At 43.3% G+C, this 20,352-nt stretch overlaps 1 protein-coding gene across 6 annotated transcripts in view; it reads right to left on the bottom strand.

The window, feature by feature from the left end:
- ZMYND11 (zinc finger MYND-type containing 11) overlaps positions 1-20,352 on the bottom strand; it is a 1,778,022-nt gene that overhangs the window by 804,993 nt on the left and 952,677 nt on the right. For 5 of the 6 annotated variants that reach the window (XM_044064681.1, XM_044064682.1, XM_044064678.1 and 2 more), the window contains one exon: positions 14,239-14,398. The exons of the other annotated variant lie outside the window; for it this stretch is intronic. In XM_044064681.1, the coding sequence (XP_043920616.1) occupies positions 14,239-14,398 (160 nt within the window). The remainder of the gene's footprint in view (positions 1-14,238; positions 14,399-20,352) is intronic. 6 annotated transcript variants of the gene reach the window in all.

Below are 20,352 nucleotides of genomic sequence, written 5' to 3'. Positions count from 1 at the left end.
TATTGGGGACCTACAGACACTGGATCCTACCCAGTTCGGCTTTGTTAAGGGCAGATCCTGCCTCTTAAACCTGGTAGATTTCTTTGAAACAGTCACCAAAGCCATTGACGAGGGGAAGGTGGTCCACACAGCCTACCTGGACCTCGCAAAAGCCTTCAATACAATACCCCACTCGGGCATTATAGATAAGCTCACCAGCTTAAATATAAACCCCTATGTCACTAGATGGGTTGCAAACTGGCTCAAGGACAGAACCCACATGGTTAGAATAGCTGGAGCCATGTCAGACTCCAAACCAGTTACAAGTGGCGTCCCACAAGGCTCAGTCCTGGGACCTCTCTTGTTCGGTATATATTTCTCGGAGGTACAGGCCAACACGGAAGGACTGTGGCTGACCAAGTTCGCAGATGACTGCAAACTGGGCGCCATAATTGACTCTCCAGCCAACACAAGCATCCTCCAAAAGGGCCTTATAGAAACAGACAACTGGTGCCAGAGCCATGGCCTCAAACTAAACTCCAAAAAGTGTATAGTCATCCCCTTTGGCAAAAACAAAGTGCCCACAAATTACCACATAGGTGGTAATCCATTAAGTACAGAACAAGTAATTAGGGACCTGGGGACCCAAGTTGATAGCAATCTCTCATTTGACAACCACGTGGCCAAAGTGGTTAGAAAAACATTTTATATAGCCCACCTAATTATGAAGGGATTCACATCTAGTTCAGGGGAGGTCATTGTGCCTCTTTACTTATCCCTCATCAGGCCCATAATTGAGTACAATGCCCCTTTTGGGATGTACCTTACCAGACACCTGCAGCAACTGGAAAGACCCCAAACGTACCTCACCAAGAGGATCAAAGGGCTCAAACAGATGCCATATGCTGCCCGGTTAAAGAAACTCCAGCTCTACTCAGTGGCATACTGCCTGCTCAGAGGCGATCTGTGCCCGACGTATAAAGCCATGTCCAACCCGGAATTAATGGACATGCTGCACCTCAGAAAATCCAAATCCCATCGAGCTACGCGCTCGAGAGACTTGAACCTCAGCACTGAAATAAATAGGACATGCTGGAGGGACAGATTCATAACCCAGAGGCTCCCTTCACTCTGGAATAAAATCCCAGTCCAGGTTAGGCAGAGTCCCTCATTGACTCTCTTCAAGAGGAATCTTGATGAGTGGATGGGAGTTCGTAGGTTTACCCCGGGTATCACTTCTGTGTCACTGTAGAGGCACAGTATACTAACCTCGAAAAAGGGCATAGCAAAATTAATTTAAAATGGGTGGCGAAAGCCAAACACACTCTGGCTAGGCTTATAAATGCCCTAGGGCAGATAGCCTAGTATGAACCTATGAACCTATATGGAAGACGTAATAAGGGATCTGGGGACCCAAGTAGATAGTAATCTCTCCTTTGATAATCACATTGCCAATGTGGTTAGAAAATCCTTCTATGTGGCCCACCTAATCACAAAAGGGTTTGCATCCAGATTAAAAGAGGTCATTGTGCCCCTCTGCGCATCACTCATCAGACCCATCATAGACTACAACACCCCATTTGGGATGTACCTTACAAAAAACCTGCAACAGCTGGAAAGATCACAGAAGTACCTCACCAAGAGGATCACTGGCCTCAAACAGATGCCCTATGCAACTCGATTGAAGAAACTACAGCTGTACTCTGTTACATACCCCCTACTCAGAGGTGATCTCTGCCTGACATACAAGGCCATGTCCAACCCAGAATTGATGGGCATGCTCCACCTAAAGAAAACCATATCCCCTCGAACCACACGCTTTAGGGATCTAAACCTCACCACAACAATAAATAGGACGTGCTGGAGGGATAGATTCCTGTCCCAGAGACTTCCCATGCTCTGGAACAAGATTCCAATCTACATTAGGCAGAGCTCCTCACTAACACTCTTCAAGAGAAACCTTGACGAGTGGATAGGAAACAGAAAGTTTACCCCGGGGATCATGTCAGTCGCTCTGTTGGACAGTGGCACAGGGAACTAATCTAAGGGGGCAGCGAAAACCAACACATTCCGGCTAGGCTTATAAATGCCTTTGGGCAGATAGCCTAGTACCTACCTATGATTCTATTAAATATTTCAACTTATCCTGATGGATTAGCACAATCTCCTTATACTCAGTAGCCTACAGGTTGCTGTGACATGACCTGTGTTTTGCTTTTCAAGTCAAGAAAGATCCTGTCCAAATTTGACCTCCTATTTCTTTGAAAACCAGTGACTCCACAAACCACCACTCTAAGGACATAAAACTACATAAATAAATAAACAACACTCACTAGAGACAGAGATTCCTAACTCAACGTAGTTATTATTATGGAATAAGTTACCACTACAGGTCAAAGTACTTCCTTTAGCTACGAGCCCTTGATGAATGGATAGGTAGACAGAAATTTTCACCAAAGTTATCTTGTGCAGCCCTGCTTGATTTGGGAGAGGAATACTATTAAGTGTTTAGAGTCCATTTAAAGGTGTACATACCCAAGTTTCTTATGGTCCTCCCTCTGAACACTTGCTTAATATCTTCCTATAGGTTAGTCCTGAACTGAGCAGCTAACACAGATATCAAATGAATATTCCCACTATTCTTTCCTATGTACTGTTTTCATTTTTTTGGCACCAAACAGAAAACCTCTTACATCTGGAGATCTTCTAGCCTTCTGTATCACCTGAAATAAACCCTCAGTATTCTGATACCATTCAGGCACCTAGTGTCTATCATCTAAGCTGTTACACTTGGATTTTGCAGGTTTGGATGAAAAAGAATGCCCTTTTACTGTGTGAGCAAGTCCATGGCACAACTTGCAGTGACTACGCCTAGCCACATGAAAAGGAAGAGCAACCCAAAGTCTGGGTCAAAAGGGGGTCCACCAACAGCATCTTTGTGTTGTCCTTGATTCTGAGAAGAACCCTTGGAATCAGGGTAAAGGGAGAAAAAGCATAAATGAATTTCCACTTTCATGATGATTATGACACTGTGTCCACTCTCCAAGCTTCAGGCAGGCATGGAACTCTGGAACAGAACAGTCTGAGCTGCCTGTACAGAGTGGAGGCAAACACATCTATCTGGGAAGTTTCCTACTAATGGATAATCTGTAAGAAGCATTCTTTGTTGGACATCCCTTCATAATAAATGCCTGCCTTTGATCTGCTCAGGTAATCCACTACATAATTAATCTCTGAGGAAATATAAACTGCCTGAAAGAAGAAACTGTGCTGAATGGCCATCACCCAGGACTTCATAACAAGTCTGTAGAGATAAGACTTTGTTCCTCCCTGTTTGCTGATGTACCACAGAGTAAAGCACTATTGTCTGTGAGGATACAAATGATTCCCAGGAACAAGAGGTAATACATTCATCAGAGAGCAGGGAATTAGGGTTTTCATTTCATTTATATTAATGTGGTTGCTTCTGTCCTGCTTTGACCATATTCCTTGGACTTTTATGTTCACTGAACATGCCCACCAAGTCAGATTTGAAGTATTCATAGAGAAATCATATTGGTGGAGGGGAACCAGAGTGACACCTGGTTGACACATCAAAGGACTGTCTATATGAAGGGCAAGAGAGAAACTAGGAAGTTCAGAGGGTAGTACAGCTGTGCACAAACTGACTTGAGGTACTACTGAACCTTCCTCATAATGAGTCTGAGAAAATCATCTGTATGGTTGAAGTTGTACACTAAAGAACTCTCGGTATCTCTCATCAAGTTCAGTTGTAGTGAAGGAAATTAGACACTGCATTTTGTCCTGAGGAAGAAATGCTGTCACGGAAAGAGTGTCTAGGTAGCACCCTGAGAGTGCTGATGGGCAGAATTTTTTTCAAATTTAGGATGAAACCTAGATGAATGAAGGTATCCATGGTAAACTTGATATCTTGAAGGAGTTTGTACTTTGAATAAGCCTGAAAAAGAAAATTGTCTAGGTAAGGGTATATGTGGATATCCTGGAGCCCACAGAACAGGAGCTAAGCATTTTGTTAAAAAAATAAATAAATAAAATTTGGAGCTGTAGAAACACCAAACAGCAAAGAAGAAAACTGAAAAAAAATTAAAACTGTAAGAGACAGAATCATAAGAATTTGGACAAATTAGAATATGAAGACAGATCTCCTTGAGGTCCAGAGTTGCCAGGAAAGCTTGGGGAAGGATCACTGGCAGATGAGTTTGCAGGGACAACATCTTGAATTTCAGCACAATTAAAAAGGTAACGAGAAATGATACATCCAGAATTGGCCTCCGGATGTCCTCTTTCCTTGCAACCAGAAAGAGCCTTGAATAGAACACTTTTCTCTCCTTATGACTGGGAATCAAATCTATGGTTCTGTTGTGAAGCAATTCTTGCAGTACTGGTAAAACTAGGTGTTCTTGGTTTGGGGGCATTTGAGGAATTTCCAGATGGGCTGAAGTGAGAAGCCAAGATAATCTGTAACTTTTCTTGATGATACTGATAGCCCAATGATTTGAAATTATCAGCCTCTACACTGCTAGGGACTTAAAAAGCTTCTTTGAAAGAGTAAAGGGGGATTGGCCAAGGTGGTTGGGGGAGGAGGTAGCTGATGGTCATAAACTGGCTGATTTGTCAGATTAGGAAACTTTTCATCCTTAGAAATCAGACTTGGACTTCCCCTGGTATTTCTTTTTAGAGAATTTTTAGAAAATTCCTTCTATCCATGGTCCTGTTGCCATGTCCTTTTCTCTTCCATCTTATTTTGGCTAGAGGGAGGATTCTTTTTCTCAAGTTTGGGAAACGTTTGCCATTCCTGACATTGAAGACCTGACTACTATGATCTCCAGCATGCATAGCACTACTTGTTCTTTAGACCAGTGTCCTCCTTGATTTCTGGTGGCTTCTTTTGAGATCATCAGTCCATTAATTTTTGAAATCACCACCACTTCTCTTAGGCTTGGGTAAGTTTCCTTCATGCTTGAAAGAAGCACTGTTGACCACAATCTTTACGAAGGTGGGACTGGATTCCAATGATTTTGATAACCATTATCTAATCTGTTATCTCCTCTTTCTGGGGAAGGTTCTTGAGAATCTAGTCTACTGGCAACTGAATTCATTTTTACTTGATCAAGCTATCCTAGACTCATTCCAGTCTGGTTTCAGGGCAATACAATACTGACACAACTCTTGCTGGAGTCTTCAATGATCTTCTGGTTGGGAGAAACCAACGTAATTATTCCATCTTGGTCCTTCTGGATCTCTACTCAGCATTTGATTTAGTGAACCATTCTTATCTGTTAGACAGATCAGAGAATTACTGGGGCCTCTCTGGTACTGTCTTGAACTGGCTCGCTTCTTACTTGTCTGGTCCTACTCAGAAGATTGTATCTGGTGTTCATTCTTCCACCTACTTACTAGATTGTGGGGTTCCACAGGCACTATTTGTGGTTCACTATTACTCACCATCTATTTATTACCACTAAGAGATGTTCTTCGATTGAGAGGTATGCAATATCATTGCTATGCTGATGACACACAGCTTCACCTCTCATTCCTTCAGGATTCAGTGTTATGCCTTAATTCTTTTTCTTACGATTTGGAACTTATCCATGGCTGGACTGTCAGCAATAGGCTTAAACGTAATACTTCTAAAATGGCAGCAATGTGTACTCATGCTACACTGAGGAACTCTTCCTTCACAGTTTTGATGCCTGATATTCAGTAGCATGACAACAAACTGAAATTTGTGTCTAATATGCTTGATTTTGGTGCAACCCTTGATGACCGTCTGACACTTAAGACCACATTTCAGTGGTTAAGTTATCCTGCTTCCATCTCAGAATACCTGCTTGATCAAGCACCTTATTCCTCATTTCTCCCAATGACCTTCCCACAGTGATTCATGCTCTAATTTCCTCTCGTTTAGATTACTGTTACTCATTACTTACTGGTCTTCCTACGTCTGAGCTTGTACGTTTACAACTTGTCCAAAATCCAGTTGTACGTTTGGTGCCTGGCATTTCAAGACATCATCATATGACTCCAGTTTTCCACATCTTAGAACTGGCTTCTTGTTAGATATTATGTAGAAGATTCTTCTTATGGTGTACCTTTCTCTACATGACTATGGGCCGCCACACTTGAAGGAACTGTTGCATACTTATACTCCTTTTCGCCCACTTTGCTCCACTACACAAAATCTCTCTATTCTTCTTCAAAATCTGGATTCAACTAGCTTTCATTCCTTTAGTTATCAAGGACCTATTTGATGAAACCATCTTCCAGGTTGGCTCCGGGAAATATCTATAACTGCAAGTTTTAAAAGTACTCTTAAAACATATTTGTTTGATTGTTGCATTCTCATGATTATGTTTATTTATTTATTGCTGTATGGATTTATTGTTTAGAGATATAAAGTGCTTGGGTTCAAGCACTTAAACTCGAATTTGAAAAAGTTATCAAGCTTCGAGTGACTGGTAATCTCTAGCTGTTCTAGGAAATAGGGTCCCTCTGCCATCTCTCTCAGTATGTCATTACGAGGAATGTTCCACATTTTGAGTCTTAAAACGACAGTGTTCCTTGCAGTTTCTCAATGAAAAAGTCTTAAACTGGTTATCAACTAGGATATTAAACTTGTAATATAAAACTTATGGATAAAGTGTGCTCCAAATAGTTAGCTTTTTGAGGTAGGGATTCATGTTCCTTTTAGAATATAAAAGGAATATAAAAGTAACATAAAAACACAGTGTCATGTGTTTTAAACTTATTTACTTGTTGATAAAGTATTAATTAACTACTAATTGCTTAACTGTATTACTGAAGTTTTAACTTCGTTATTTAAGAGTAGGAGCTCTGTCATACAATTCATCTGAAGAAGTCACAGTACCTACTGTGATGAAAAGTGCTTTATGTGAATTAAATCATCTTGGTTTTATGCATCTGCGCCTGGTTTCTTCCTTTCTCAGACCAGTTGCTGTGTTTCAAATCACTGATAAGACTGTTTTTAGCTGCTATCCATGACAAATACTGAATTACATTAATTCATTACTTTATATAAGTATGCAGTAATACTGTAACCACCTCAGAGTCTCTTAGTTGAAGTTGTTAGCAAGAAAGTACAGTTTTGTACCTACCATAAATGTAGATGTCCGATAGATATGCAACTGCAGTCCTTACATATGGGTTGTCCTGCCTCAGGCAGCCCTCAGTCAGCTGGATTCCAAAGTCTGGGTCCGGCGTCGGCTGATGTCGCCTCCTCCCCGACGTCAGAGCGGCTGGGGTATAAAAGCATCAGCCGACACCATCTTCCTCAGTGTTTCTTGCCCCAGATGCCAGGTGCCCTCCAAGGAAGGCTAAATTTAGAACTGGATAAAAAAGTCCAGACATACACAATAGCAATAAACAGATACACCATAACAGATATCCCCAGCTAAGTATAAAAGGAGGGAAGTGGACCCAATACACAGAGGGGTAGGAGGGAGGGAAAACCTGACTGCAGTTGCATATCTATCGGACATCTACATTTATGGTAGGTACAAAACTGTACTATGTCCTTCAAGAATGCAACTGCAGTCCTTACATATGGGTTCAATACCATAGCCAAGCTGGGGGTGGTAGGCTCTAGGATAAGGATGGTGTAGCTAAAATGCCCTGCAGGACTGCTGAAGCAAAGCCTGCTCGGGATCTGGAATATAAAGGCAGGTTATAGTGCTTGGAAAATGTATGCATGGAGCTCCATGTAGCAGCTTCTAGAATGTCCTTTGTAGCCACCCCTCTTAAGAAGGCTGTGGAGGTGGCTGTAGCTCTGGTGGAGTGTGGCCTGATATTGGCTGGCACACCCTTCCCATGAAAAGAATAACAGAATCTGATGCAATGTCCAATCCATTTTGAAATTGTTTGTTTGGAAATTGCCCTTCCTTGCACTGCAGGAGCGTATGCTACAAAAAGTTGGTCCGACTTTCTGTTGGCCTTTGTTCTGTCCAAGTAGTAGCGTAATTGTCTGTGTACATCCAAAGAGTGCAGCAGCCTTTCCCCTTTATTTTGAGGATTGGGGAAGAAAGTAGGCAGGTGAATTGCTTGATTTAGAGAAACCCTGGATATCACTTTTGGCATAAATGAAGGATTTGTTCTTAAAGAAACCATGTGCTGATGAAAAATGAGGAATGGAGGTACTGCCATGAGGGCCTGTATCTCCGAAACTCTTCTTGCTGAGGTAATTGCCAACAGGAAAACTGTTTTCCAGGAAAGAAATTGCAAGTCTGAAGATGCTGCTGGTTCAAAAGGAGGAAGAGTTAATTTCTCTAACACGAAGTTGAGGTCCCATGCAGGCACTGGTGGTTTTCTGGGAGGTTTGATATTCTTTATCCCTCTTAGAAATTGTCTTAGCAAAGGATGTGAAAACACAGGTGGATCAGTGTTGTATTTTGCTGAAATTGCTGAAGCGTGTATTTTTATGGAAGAATAGGAAAGTCCATTATGTAGCATTTCTGCCAAATATTCCAGTATCTGTGGGATGCTCATAACTGATGCATCCTGTCCCTTGTTGGTATTCCAGATGTTGAATCTCTTCCATTTGAGTAAGTCTTTCTGGTGGAAGGTCTGCGTGCTTCCAGTAATATCTGTTGAACTTCCTTGGAGAGAGAAATATGGGGCGAAATCAAGGAACCCTCCAAGCTGTCAGCTGCAGAGTTTGCAGGTTGGGGTGAACCGTCCTGTAATTGTGCTGAGTCAAGAGTAGAGGCCATTGAGGCAGGAGCCACGGCTTGGTGCAAGTTATGCTCCTTAGTAATGGATACCAGTGCTGTCTTGGCCAGTCTGGAGCTATTAAGATGCCTTTGGGTTGCTCTGTTTTGATCTTCAGTAACACCTTGGTCATTAATGGTAGAGGTGGGAATGCATATATTGTTAGAGAGTTCCAGCTGAATGAGAGAGCATCTGTTCTCCAGGCTTGTGGATGGTGTGTCCTCGAACAGAACCTTTTCAGCTGATGATTGAGGTGGGAAGCAAAGAGATCTATGTCCGGCCTCCCCCATGCAAGAGTTATTTGTGCACAAATGTCTGGATGCAACATCCATTCGTGCGGGTCCAGGATGTTTCTGCTTAGACTGTCCGCCAGAACATTGTCCCTGCCCGGAACAAACTGGGATTGCAGCTGTATGTTCAGTTTCAGGGACTTTTTCCAAAGAGTCATTGTTAGTCTGCAAAGGGGGTAAGAATGAGTACCTCCCTGTTTGTTTATGTACCACATAACAGTGGTGTTGTCTGTCTTTATTAGCAAATAACCTTGTTGAAGATATCTTCCGAAGGCCTCGATTGCATGAATTACTGCTAACATCTCTTTTTGATTGATGTGAAGATGCCCTTCCTGTGTGGTCCATTGCCCTTGAATGCATCTGCCCTCCATGTGCGCCCCCCATCCATGGTCTGAGGCATCTGTTGTAATGGTTTGGCTTGTTTGAGGATTGATGAAAGGCATACCTTTGTTCAACTGGCTTGCTTGGACCCACCACAGAAATTCCCTTTGTAGACATGGGATGAGTGGAATAATTGCTTCTAAGTTGTGGCTGTGCTGAGACCATAAACTTTTTAGGTACCATTGTAATTTTCTCATGTGTAATCTTGCCAGTGGAACCAGTAGAATGCAAGATGCCATGAAACCCAGGGCCTGCAGGATTTTCCTTGCAGTCATCTGGGTGAGCTTTGCTAGGCTTTTGAAGTAATGTGGTAATTGTTCTTGCTTCTCTTCTGTGAGGTAAGCCATTTGTGATTCTGTGTCTAGTTTGGCTCCTAGAAAAATTATTTGCTGGGATGGCAGTAGTCTTGATTTTTGTAAGTTGACTGTGTATCCCAAAGCCTGTAGTAAGTGAATGACATAATTCAAGTTTTTTGTCAAGGCTTGCTTGCTGTCCGCTTGTATGAGGCAGTCGTCCAGGTAAGGGTATATTTGTATCCCTGAGTCTGCAGTGTGCAATTACTGATGCCAGGCATTTCGTGAATACTCTGGGCGCAGTAGATAAGCCAAAAGGCAATGCTGAGAATTGATAATGCTCTGACCCTGCAAGAAATCTGAGGTATCTTCTGCAACTGTGTCCGATTGGGACATGCAGGTATGCCTCCTTGAGGTCCAGAGTAACCAGGCAAGACCCCTTGCCCAGCATGGGAAGGAGTTGCTGGAGCGTCAGCATTTTGAATTTTGGTACAATGAGAAAAGTGTTTAGAGCGGACAAGTCCAGTATAGGCCTCCAGTGCTTTTCTTTTCTTGGAACAAGGAACAGTTTTGAGTAAAATCCCTGGCCTTGTTCCTGAGGAGGTACCTTTTCTATTGCTTTGATTTTTATCAGCTTTGAAACTTGCACTAATGCCTCTGCCCTTTGATTTTGTGGCAGGTTGGGCATGCCTTGTCTTGTTGGTAAAGTATGGAAGTGGAACCTGTAGCCTTGGTCTATTATGTCCAGAATCCATTTGTCCTTTGTTAAAATGTGCCAATTTTTTTGAAAATAAGGATAATTTTCCACCTAAGGGTGCTTCTCTTTGAGTCTTGGTCGGCGGTGTGAAAGTCAAGTCATTATGATTGTCCCTGTGGAGCAGTAGAAGTCCCTGCGCCACCTGTCTGATTAGTCGGTTGCCACTGGCGTCCCCTGTAGGGGCCTCTGTATTGCCCTCTCCCTCGGGCACACCTGTTTTTTCCCCTTTGAAACTTGTCAGTATCTGGAAAGGACCAATTCTTAGAAGGCCAATTCCTGCTGAACCTTGGTGGCTGAACCTGGAGGAAATCTTTGACTGTTTGCACTGATTTAGCCTTTTCCTCAATTGATTTCAACATATCCTGAGCATTAGCACCAAATAGCTTGTGTTTTTCCAGAGGTGCTTCTAGAAGCTTTACTTTAACATGATCTGGCAATGCCTGTTCTTTCAACCATGCATGTCTACGTATGACGGCCCCTGTCACAGCTGCCCTACATGAAGCTTCCAATGCATCATAACCACACTGAAGAAAATGATTGCTAACCTGCTGAGTATTATGAACCAAATCCTGCAAGGCCTTTCTATCTAAAGGCTCAAGAGAGGCTAACTTTTTCTGCAAATCATCCATTAAGAAATCCTGATACTGAAACATATGAAAAAGGCAATTGAGGGCCCTCATGGCAAGTGTGGTTGAGGTATAAACTTTTTTGCCCCACCTCTCCAGGGACCTAGCTTCCCTGTCTGAGGGCAAAGGATTTTTGGCCGTGGATGTGGCCACCCCTTTGGGCCCCTGAGAAATTGTTTCTAGATCAACAGAATGGGCCTTAAAGAAATGTTTATGAGTTTCAGGAACCCTGTAGTATCTGCCCGGCTTGACAGAAGCAGGAGGGAGAGAATCAGGAGAAGCACTCGAATCTGAGTACACATCATCCAGTACATCTAACACTGGAGGGATAGCTAAAGGCCTGTGCTGGGGAAGCTTAAGGAAGGTACGAAGCCTTTTCCTGGAATCGGAGAATTCCCGGCCTTGCCACTGAAAATGCTCTCTCATGGAGTGGAGAATTTCCCCAAAAGAAAAATCCTCAGGAGGAGAGGCAGAAGGAATAAATTCCTCCGCATCAGAATCCTCGTGGGCCTGGAAGGACTCTTCCTGGGTATCTGAATGATCAGAGTCACCAGAGGCTTCATCAGAAGAAAGGGTGTCTGTATGCTCAACCCTGGGCCTTTTGACTGAAGGTGGCTGAGAACCTCTGTCAGGATGGGCCTGGGATCCTCTGATTAAGGAAATTAGATCTGCAGCTAAAGTCATGATTTGTTTATCATTAGTGGCCTGAGGCAAAGATTTAGGAGGGTGAGACTTAGCCTGGCTGGAAGCCTTAGCACGTGTGTAGGCCTTGATAGACATAGACATAGGGGGCCTAGCCGCCCCACGTGCTGGAGTAACCTTGTCCACAGGTATGGTCTCAGGCAAATCCAGGGCTTCAGTTTCTGGAGGAAAATCAACAACCGGCACCGGCATCGGTTCCGGGGCCGAAGTGATCGGTAAAGTGGTGTCGTCGGTCTGGTGCGGTGGAAAAACCGCCTCAGAAGAGACCAATGCACTCGCGGTAGTTTTTGGCGTGGTGTCGGTGGAAGTCGCGGGCCGAGAAAGTCGGTCCCGGTCTTTCCGTTTTTTGGAAGTATGTGGAGTCGGTTGTTCCGACGGCATGGTATAAGAGAATTTTTCGCCAAAAAAGTCTTCAGCAAACTCTGACCGGCGCCTGAGTGTGCGCTTATTGAAGCAAGCATAGGCAGCACAGGCCGGGACGTCATGGTCTGGGCCAAGGCAGGGAAGGCAGTAAGTATGGAAGTCCTTATGAGGTGTTTGTTTACCACAAGACAAACAATTAACTTTTTCAGTTTTGTCTGACATCGGCTGAGGCAAGAAAAGATTCCCCAACGGGGTACTTAGCTTTTTGATGACTTCGGATACGTAAAATACAGGAGCTGACCGACCGACCGGCACTTGCGAACTGCTTCTGCTTCGGGCACCGTGCGGCAAGAAAGACTGGGGAAGATGGCGTCGGCTGATGCTTTTATACCCCAGCCGCTCTGACGTCGGGGAGGAGGCGACATCAGCCGATGCCGGACCCAGACTTTGGAATCTGGCCGACCGAGGGCTGCCTAAGGCAGGACAACCCATATGTAAGGACTGCAGTTGCATTCTTGAAGGACATGTAAGTGTTCCATATTTTGTCCATTTGTTCCACATTATGAGAGGTTGTGTTCTTCATTTTGGGACAGAAGGTTGACAGCTGTGCTCTCTGCTCCTTCTCTCACCAGGAGCAAAACAGAAGCACTAACCCAAAATAATTCCTGAAAAGTGGATTGTAAAACCTGCAGTCACAGATGTTTCAGATTTAAAAAGGAAAACAGAAGACAGTGGCTAACACTTCTAGATACTGCAGCACTATGCAGATAGGAAGATGAGAGAGAAGGGTAATTCAGACTTCAGCAGTCAAGGGGAGGTCCATCCTACTTTGATTACCTATTGTTCACTACTATATGCAGATAAATTAAGATTAGGAGGAGTTTACAAAACCAAGTTTATAGTAAGGGCAGGCAACTCGGAATCACCAAGTTTAAAAGAATAACACAGATTAGCTGGTTAGTATGCATTCAGTATTCTAGCTCTGTGGAAATACAGTGGGAGGGCCAACTAATTTAAGTAGTTTAGGGGGACTGACTTCTTAAAATGATACTTCCATGCTTACTGACGAAAGCCACTGAGGGAGAGAGAAAGGGATGGTATTTTGTTGTCAAATTTACTTAAGGGGCAAGTAGCTTGACAGACGTTGCTTTTAAGAATACATAAGGATCACAGAAGTATTTGGCAGGCAGTTTGAGTAAGCTTATTCAGTGAAGTCCTGAAACAAATTATTTTCCACTTTAAATAAAAGGTCTAGCTCTTTGCTCCTCTTTCAGTTCACTGGTGATTAACATTAGGTGACCTGTTCTAATTCCTATGACTCATCAAGAGGCACAGCTTTAGTTCCTTTTCCAAGCAAAATGTTTAATATGTAATGGAAAACAGTGCAATATGCACAACACTATACAGAAACATAACCAGCCTTTTACACACAACAGTCTATGCCAGAGTCCGAGTGAACTTATTCAGTATAGACATAAAATTACTATTTTCCCTTATAAACAAAAGGTCTAGTTCCTAGATCCTCGTGACTGATTAATGTCTGACTGTTACTAACACTGTGTATGTATGAAGGGTTACAGTGATACACCTCTCATTTCTAACAAATGAAGACAGCTTAAAAATACTTCAAAATCTAATTGCACTTCCAGTAATACAACCAAAACAGAAGGGCAGCACAGTAATGCAAGTATATAATGCTGCCACTAACTCACAGGGCACTGTTCTCCAACATTAACCCTGCTTGGGATGCTTGTGTGTGGAGTCAGCATGTCTTCCCTCTGTCCAGTGGGTTTTTGCCTGCTGCTCTAAGTTCCTTCCAAATCCCAAAGGCATGCCACAGATGAACTGCCAATTCTCCAAACATACAACCATGTGTATACATCCTGCAATAGATGGTTATCTTATCCAGGAATAGTTTATCTGCCTTCTTCTCACTGACTGCTGGGATAGGTTCCAATTCTCTGTAACCCTCAAATGTGGGAGAAAAAACAAGTACAAGCGAAAATGAATGACTGAATGAAATGAACTTAATGTAAACCAGGGCAAGCAGCAAACTACAAAAAGTCAGCTTTCTGATTAAAAAAAAAAAGACAGATGCTTACAATATCATCTCCTGGCAGCCAGTACCCTTCTTGTTCTATACCAGCTTTTGATCCCTTACAGCCCACAGTCAGAGTCTCAACAATCAGTCCATCCTTCACAGCAAGGCTCAGCTGACGTGTTGTCTCCTTTGGGTGCATGGTATGGACTCGAGTCATGTATCTGTATACAAAAAAAAAAAAAAATATTCTTAATGCCTACAAATCTAATTCAAGAGGTAAAGTGCATTTAGGCACTTACCATAAATGAAGATGCTCGAGTAGATTCAATGTTGCAGTAATAACTCTTGGGATTTTCTGCCGTGTAAAAGCCTTAATCTGGCCAAAATACCAGAGATATCACCCTCCCCCCATAGCGCTGTGTATGCCCTCCCCTTTCAAAATCAGGAAGTCAGTTGAACAAAGGGTTATTGATTGGTAAATTCAGGTCTTTCTTACCATAGTCATATCTCATACTCTCTCCAGAATATATGGAGCACAATCTGCTCAGATCATCCACAGACTTCACTGGGGAGTATATTAATTTGGGATCTACCTGGGGTGGAAGTAGGAAGGCTACCCACGTGAACCAAGAAGATGGAGGTAGAATGAGGGGAACTGGTATTGCAAGAGTGAATCTATTTGAACACCTACACTTATGGTAAGTACATAATACAACTGTACTATGTTCTTTATAGTTCACTGTTACAGTAATAACTCTTGGGAAGACTCCTCAAAGCTAAAAGGTGACGGGAGGCTGACCAGTGGAAATCAGCCTCTGCAGGCTATCTGAAGCAAATCCTGTCCTGGCTATAAACCCTAGACTGCAATGTTTGGTAAATGTGTGGACAGACATCCAAGCTGATGCTTCTAGTACACTCTGAGTAGAAATCCCCTGACAGCCTGCAGTAATAACAGTAGGCCTGATGGAATGCTCTCTGACACTGCTGGGTGCTGACCTCCCATGATACTGCTAAACCTACATAGCTCGCAATACATTTTGAGACAGTCTGCTTGTTCACTTGTCTCCCTTCTTTCTGTGCCTTTAGCAAGGGATACAAAAAGTTGCATGGACTTCCTGTATTTTTTTTGTCTTCATCTAGGTAAAATCTAAGTTGCATATCCAAGGAATGTAGTAGCCTCTCACTTTTCTCCTGCATAGAAGGCAAACATAGGAAGACTTATAGCCTAATTTAGGTATAGCTCAGATACCAATTTTGGATGGAAGGGGGTTAAAAGATGAAGGCACCCCTGTCTTTATGGACAATTAGGAAAGGTTCCTTACACATTAGAGCTTGCAGTTCAGAAAAGGGTCTGGCAGAGGTTAGAGTCATCAGTAAAGCAGTCTTTCAGGTCTGCACCTTAATGTTAACCAAAATACATTGCTCAAAGGGGGAAATGCATGCAATTCTAGCACAAAGTTATGATCCCAAGGACAGGGTGGTTTTGTTCTGGTTGGTCTAGTACAAAACACCTTTTAAGAATGGTTTCAGTGCTGGGTGTGAGTAAACAGCGGAGTCCAGAGGCAAAAAGTACAGTTTTGTACCTACCATAAATGTAGATGTTCGAGGATTCCATTGCTGCAGTCCTTACTATAGGGTATAGTCCGCGTCCAGTCGGCCCGAATACCAGAGTATAAGGCTGACGTCGGTCATGGCGCCTTAGACTGACGTCAGTACGTCAGGGTACTAATGCGCATGACCGACGTCATATCCTCAGTCTTTTCTTGCCCCAGATGTCAGAAGACCCTAAAAAGACAAGGCCCAAAATACCTGCACCAAAAACATGTACAATATATACAAGAATATATACAAAAATATAAGCATGTAAACTCACCTACACAACCACCCCTAAACACAGAGGGAAGGAGGGAGGGTATTGGGCTGCAGCAATGGAATCCTCGAACATCTACATTTATGGTAGGTACAAAACTGTACTATGTTCTTCGTTCTCCATTGCTGCAGTCCTTACTATTGGGTAGAATCCCAAAGCAGAGGTAAGGGAGGCTGGCAAATCATAAAGAAGTAGGAGCTGACAACATGCCTTGCAAAACAGCTGTGGCAAAACCAGCCCTAGACTTAGAGTAAATAGGAAGGTGATAATGCTTAGAGAAAGTATGCACTGAACTCCAAGTAGCTGCTTCCAAAATATCCTTAGTTGCCACCCCCCTTAGAAATGCTGTTGAAGTGGCAGTAGCCCTAGTGGAATGAGGCCTAATCCCAGCTGGAATTTCCTTGCCATGATGGGAATAACAAAAAGCAATGCAAAAGCCAATCCACCTAGAAATAGTTTGTTTTGACACAGGCTTGCCCTGTGAACTCAAAGCAAAAGAAACAAACAACTGCTGAGACTGTCTAAAATCCTTAGTCCTGCTTAAATAATAACGCAATTGCCTGTGTACATCTAAAGTGTGCAAAATCTTTTCCCCTTTATTTTGGGGGTCTGCATAAAAAGTAGGCAAATGAATAGTTTGGTTTAAAGCCACACTAGAAACCACCTTAGGCATAAAGGAAGGATTAGTACGTAATGATACCCTATCCTTATGGAAAATCAAAAAGGGCTCTACTGCCATGAGGGCCTGCAATTCAGACACCCTTCTTGCAGAAGTAATAGCCAACAGAAAAGCAGTCTTCCATGACAAGTATTTCAATTCAGCAGTAGCCGCAGGCTCAAAAGGTTGTAGAGTAAGTTTTTCCAACACAAAATTGAGATCCCAAGCAGGAGTAGGAGCTCTACGTGGGGGTCTTATATTCTTTGCCCCTCTAAGAAACTGCTTGAACAAAGGATGCGAAAACAATGGTGGGTCACAATCATAGTGAGCTGAAATTGCTGCAGCATGAATCTTAATGGAAGAGAAGGACAAACCTTTGTCCAATAACTCAGTAAGATATTGAAGAGCCACACTCAAATTAGGCTCAGAAATCTCCAAATTCTTTGCTGTACTCCAAAATAAAAATCTCTTCCATTTTTCTGCGTACACCTTCCTTGTACTAGGTCTTCTAGCTTCCATAATCACATTTAAAACTTGTTGAGGAAGTTGAGACCTGCTGTGTTTCAACAGAGAATATGCCAGGCTGTTAGATGAAGAGAGTGAAGCTTGACATTGAGCAGATGACCGTCCTTCTGAGATAACAGATGAGGAATCAGAGGTAAAGGCCATGGAGACTTCTTTACCAGACTCCGTAGTAGTGGGTACCAGTGTTGCCGAGGCCAATCTGGAGCTATCAAAATCATCCTTGGCCTGTCTTGTCTGACCTTTAATAGTACCTTTGGAAGAAGAGGCAGAGGTGGAAAGGCATACACATGAAGGTTTTTCCAACTGAAAGACAGAGCATCCACTTTCCAAGCTGTGTGATGAAACCCCTTTGTGCAATACTTTGGCAGCTGGTGGTTTAGTGGAGAAGCGAACAGATCTATGTCTGGAGTTCCCCATGACACTGTCAATGTCTGAAATACATGAAGATCCAGTTTCCACTCGTGGGGATCCATGATTTGTCTGCTTAACACATCTGCTAAGGAGTTCTGTGCTCCTGGCAGAAACCTTGCCTGAAGAGTTAGTTGCAAGCTTAGCGCAGTCTCCCATAAAATCATTGCTTGCCTGCATAGAGGATAAGAATGTGTTCCCCTTGCTTGTTGATGTACCACATGACAGTTGTGTTGTCTGTTAGAATCAACACCTGCCCTGGAAGAAGTAACTCCTTGAAAGCCATTAATGCAAACTGGACTGCTAACATCTCCTTCATGTTGATATGTAGATGCTGTAGTCTGGCAGGCCACTTGTCTTGTATCCACTTTCCATTTAGATGAGCTCCCAAGCAATGTCCGAGGCATCTGTCGTTAAAATCTGACTCGCCTCTGGCCGGGTCACAGAGAGTCCCTTGTTTAGGTGACATTCCTGAGCCCACCACAAGAATTCTTTTTGAAGGCAAGGTATTATTTGAATGACAGTGTCCAAATCCTGGCAGTGCTGTGTCCATACATTTTTGAGATACCATTGCAGCTTCCTCATATGCAGTTTGGCATTGGGAAGCACCAGAATACAAGATGCCATGAACCCTAATGCTTGAAGGACTGTCCTTGCAGTCAGCACGGACTGATGAGATAGTTGATGGAAGAAAAGTGACAGATTCTTTTGTTTGTCCGGGGTTAAAAAGGCCATCTGGGCTGCTGTATTCAGTCTCACACCCAGAAAGCACATGTCTTGAGAGGGTACTAGACTGGACTTTATTTCGTTCACAGAATACCCTAGGCATCTTAGCACTGCTATAACATATTCCAGATGCTGTAGAAGGTCTTCCTTTTCTTGAGCCAGAATCAGGCAGTCGTCCAAGTAAGGATAGATTTGAATTCCTTGAAGCCTGAAGTAAGCTATCACTGGAGCCAGAACCTTTGTGAATACTCTGGGCAGTAGATAAGCCAAAGGGCAATGCAGAGAACTGATAATGAGAATTTCCAGTTCGAAACCGCAGATACTTCCTGCAACTTAGCCTTATAGGCACATGAAGGTAAGCTTCCTTGAGATCTAAAGTTACCATCCAGTGATCTTTGCCCAGCAGAGGTAAAAGTTGTTGTAACGTCAACATCTTGAACTTGGGAATGTCCAGATAAGTGTTGAGGAGAGATAAATCCAAAATTGGTCTCCACGTGTTCCCCTTCTTTGGTACTAGGAACAGGCGAGAATAAAATCCTAGGCCCCTTTCTGATACAGGGACTGGCTGAATGGCCCCCATCTGGAGTAACTGAGAAACTTGCTTGTGAGCCTCTTTTCTTTGCGGAGGAGGAACGTCTGGCATGCCTTTGAAAGGGGGCATTGTGTGGAAATAAAATCTGTAACCGTGGTGAATGATATCCAACACCCATCTGTCTTGAGTAATTAAATCCCAATTTTCTTTGAAAAGAGACAGTCTTCCTCCCAAAGGGGCTGCCAGACGAGAATCCACTGGCAGCTGAAAAGGCAGGTCATTGGGTCTGTTTACGAAAGGACTGACCCCTGCCCTCACCAGAAGTCTGAGCAGGTGAACTCCTGATCTAGGCCTAAAAGAACCTTGAGCCCTGCCCCTACCACGTCTAGACCTACCCCTAGACTGGGAATCATAAGCAGGATATGTCCACCCCTTAGCAGGCCAATTTCTACTAAACTTCGGAGGCTGCACCTGCAAAAATCTTTAACAGTTTGCATAGACTTAGCTTTGTCCTCCATTTTCTTTAAAACTGCTTCCACAGGCGATCCAAACAACACATCAGACTGTAAAGGAGCATCCAAAATCCTTGTCTTAACATGCTCAGCTAAATTCTGATCCTTCAACCAGGCATGCCTGCGAAGAACAGAACTAGTAGCAGCCACCCTCGAGGAGGCCTGTACAGCATCAAAACCACATTGCAAAGAATGCTTACCCACTTGTTCAGACACATGAACCAAATCCAGCAACTCTTTACACTCAATACCTTCCGCCAAAGCATCTACCTTAGATTTCAATTGTGAAAGGAGATAATTTTGATATTTTAGCATGTGAAACTGACAATTCAACGCTCTCATGGCTAGAGTGGAAGAAGTATACACTTTCTTTCCCCACCTATCCAAGGCCCTTGCCTCTTTATCAGTGGGAACAGGATTTTTAACCACAGAAGCTTTAACACCTTTAGGCCCCTGAGAAACAGTTTCTGGGTCCGCCCTAGGACTCTTAAACAAATACTTATGAGCTTCAGGCACCCTATAATACCTATCAGGCTTAACAGGAGCAGGAGGCAAAGAGTCAGGGTTCAGGGAAGCCTCTGCAAAAACATCTTCCACCACATTCAACACAGGAGGAATAGCTAAGGGCCTATGCTGGGGCAAAAACAAGAATTCCCTAAGCCTTTTCCTGGAATCAGAGTAATCCTGGCCTTCCCATTTAAAATGCTCCCTCATGGAATGCAGAGTCTCTGAAAAAGAGAAATTCTCAGGAGGAGAAGCTGTAGGAGTGGAATCATCCACATCAGAATCAGAATAAGTAGGATACTCCTGCAAGTCTTCCGCAGAAGACTCTGAAGCCTCTGAACACTGTTCAAAACAATCAAACTCCGGTTCCACCCTAGGCCTCTTATCAGGCGGGGGCATAGAACCTCTAATCATAGTAATCAAATCTTCTGCCATTTTAA

The sequence above is a fragment of the Protopterus annectens genome, chromosome 3.part0 (genome assembly GCF_019279795.1).
Source record: "Protopterus annectens isolate FY-2018-M chromosome 3.part0, PAN1.0, whole genome shotgun sequence".
In the NCBI taxonomy this organism is placed as follows: Eukaryota; Metazoa; Chordata; order Ceratodontiformes; family Protopteridae; genus Protopterus; species Protopterus annectens.
Note: the sequence above shows the minus strand (reverse complement) of the source record. Positions and strands in the feature narration are given on the sequence as shown.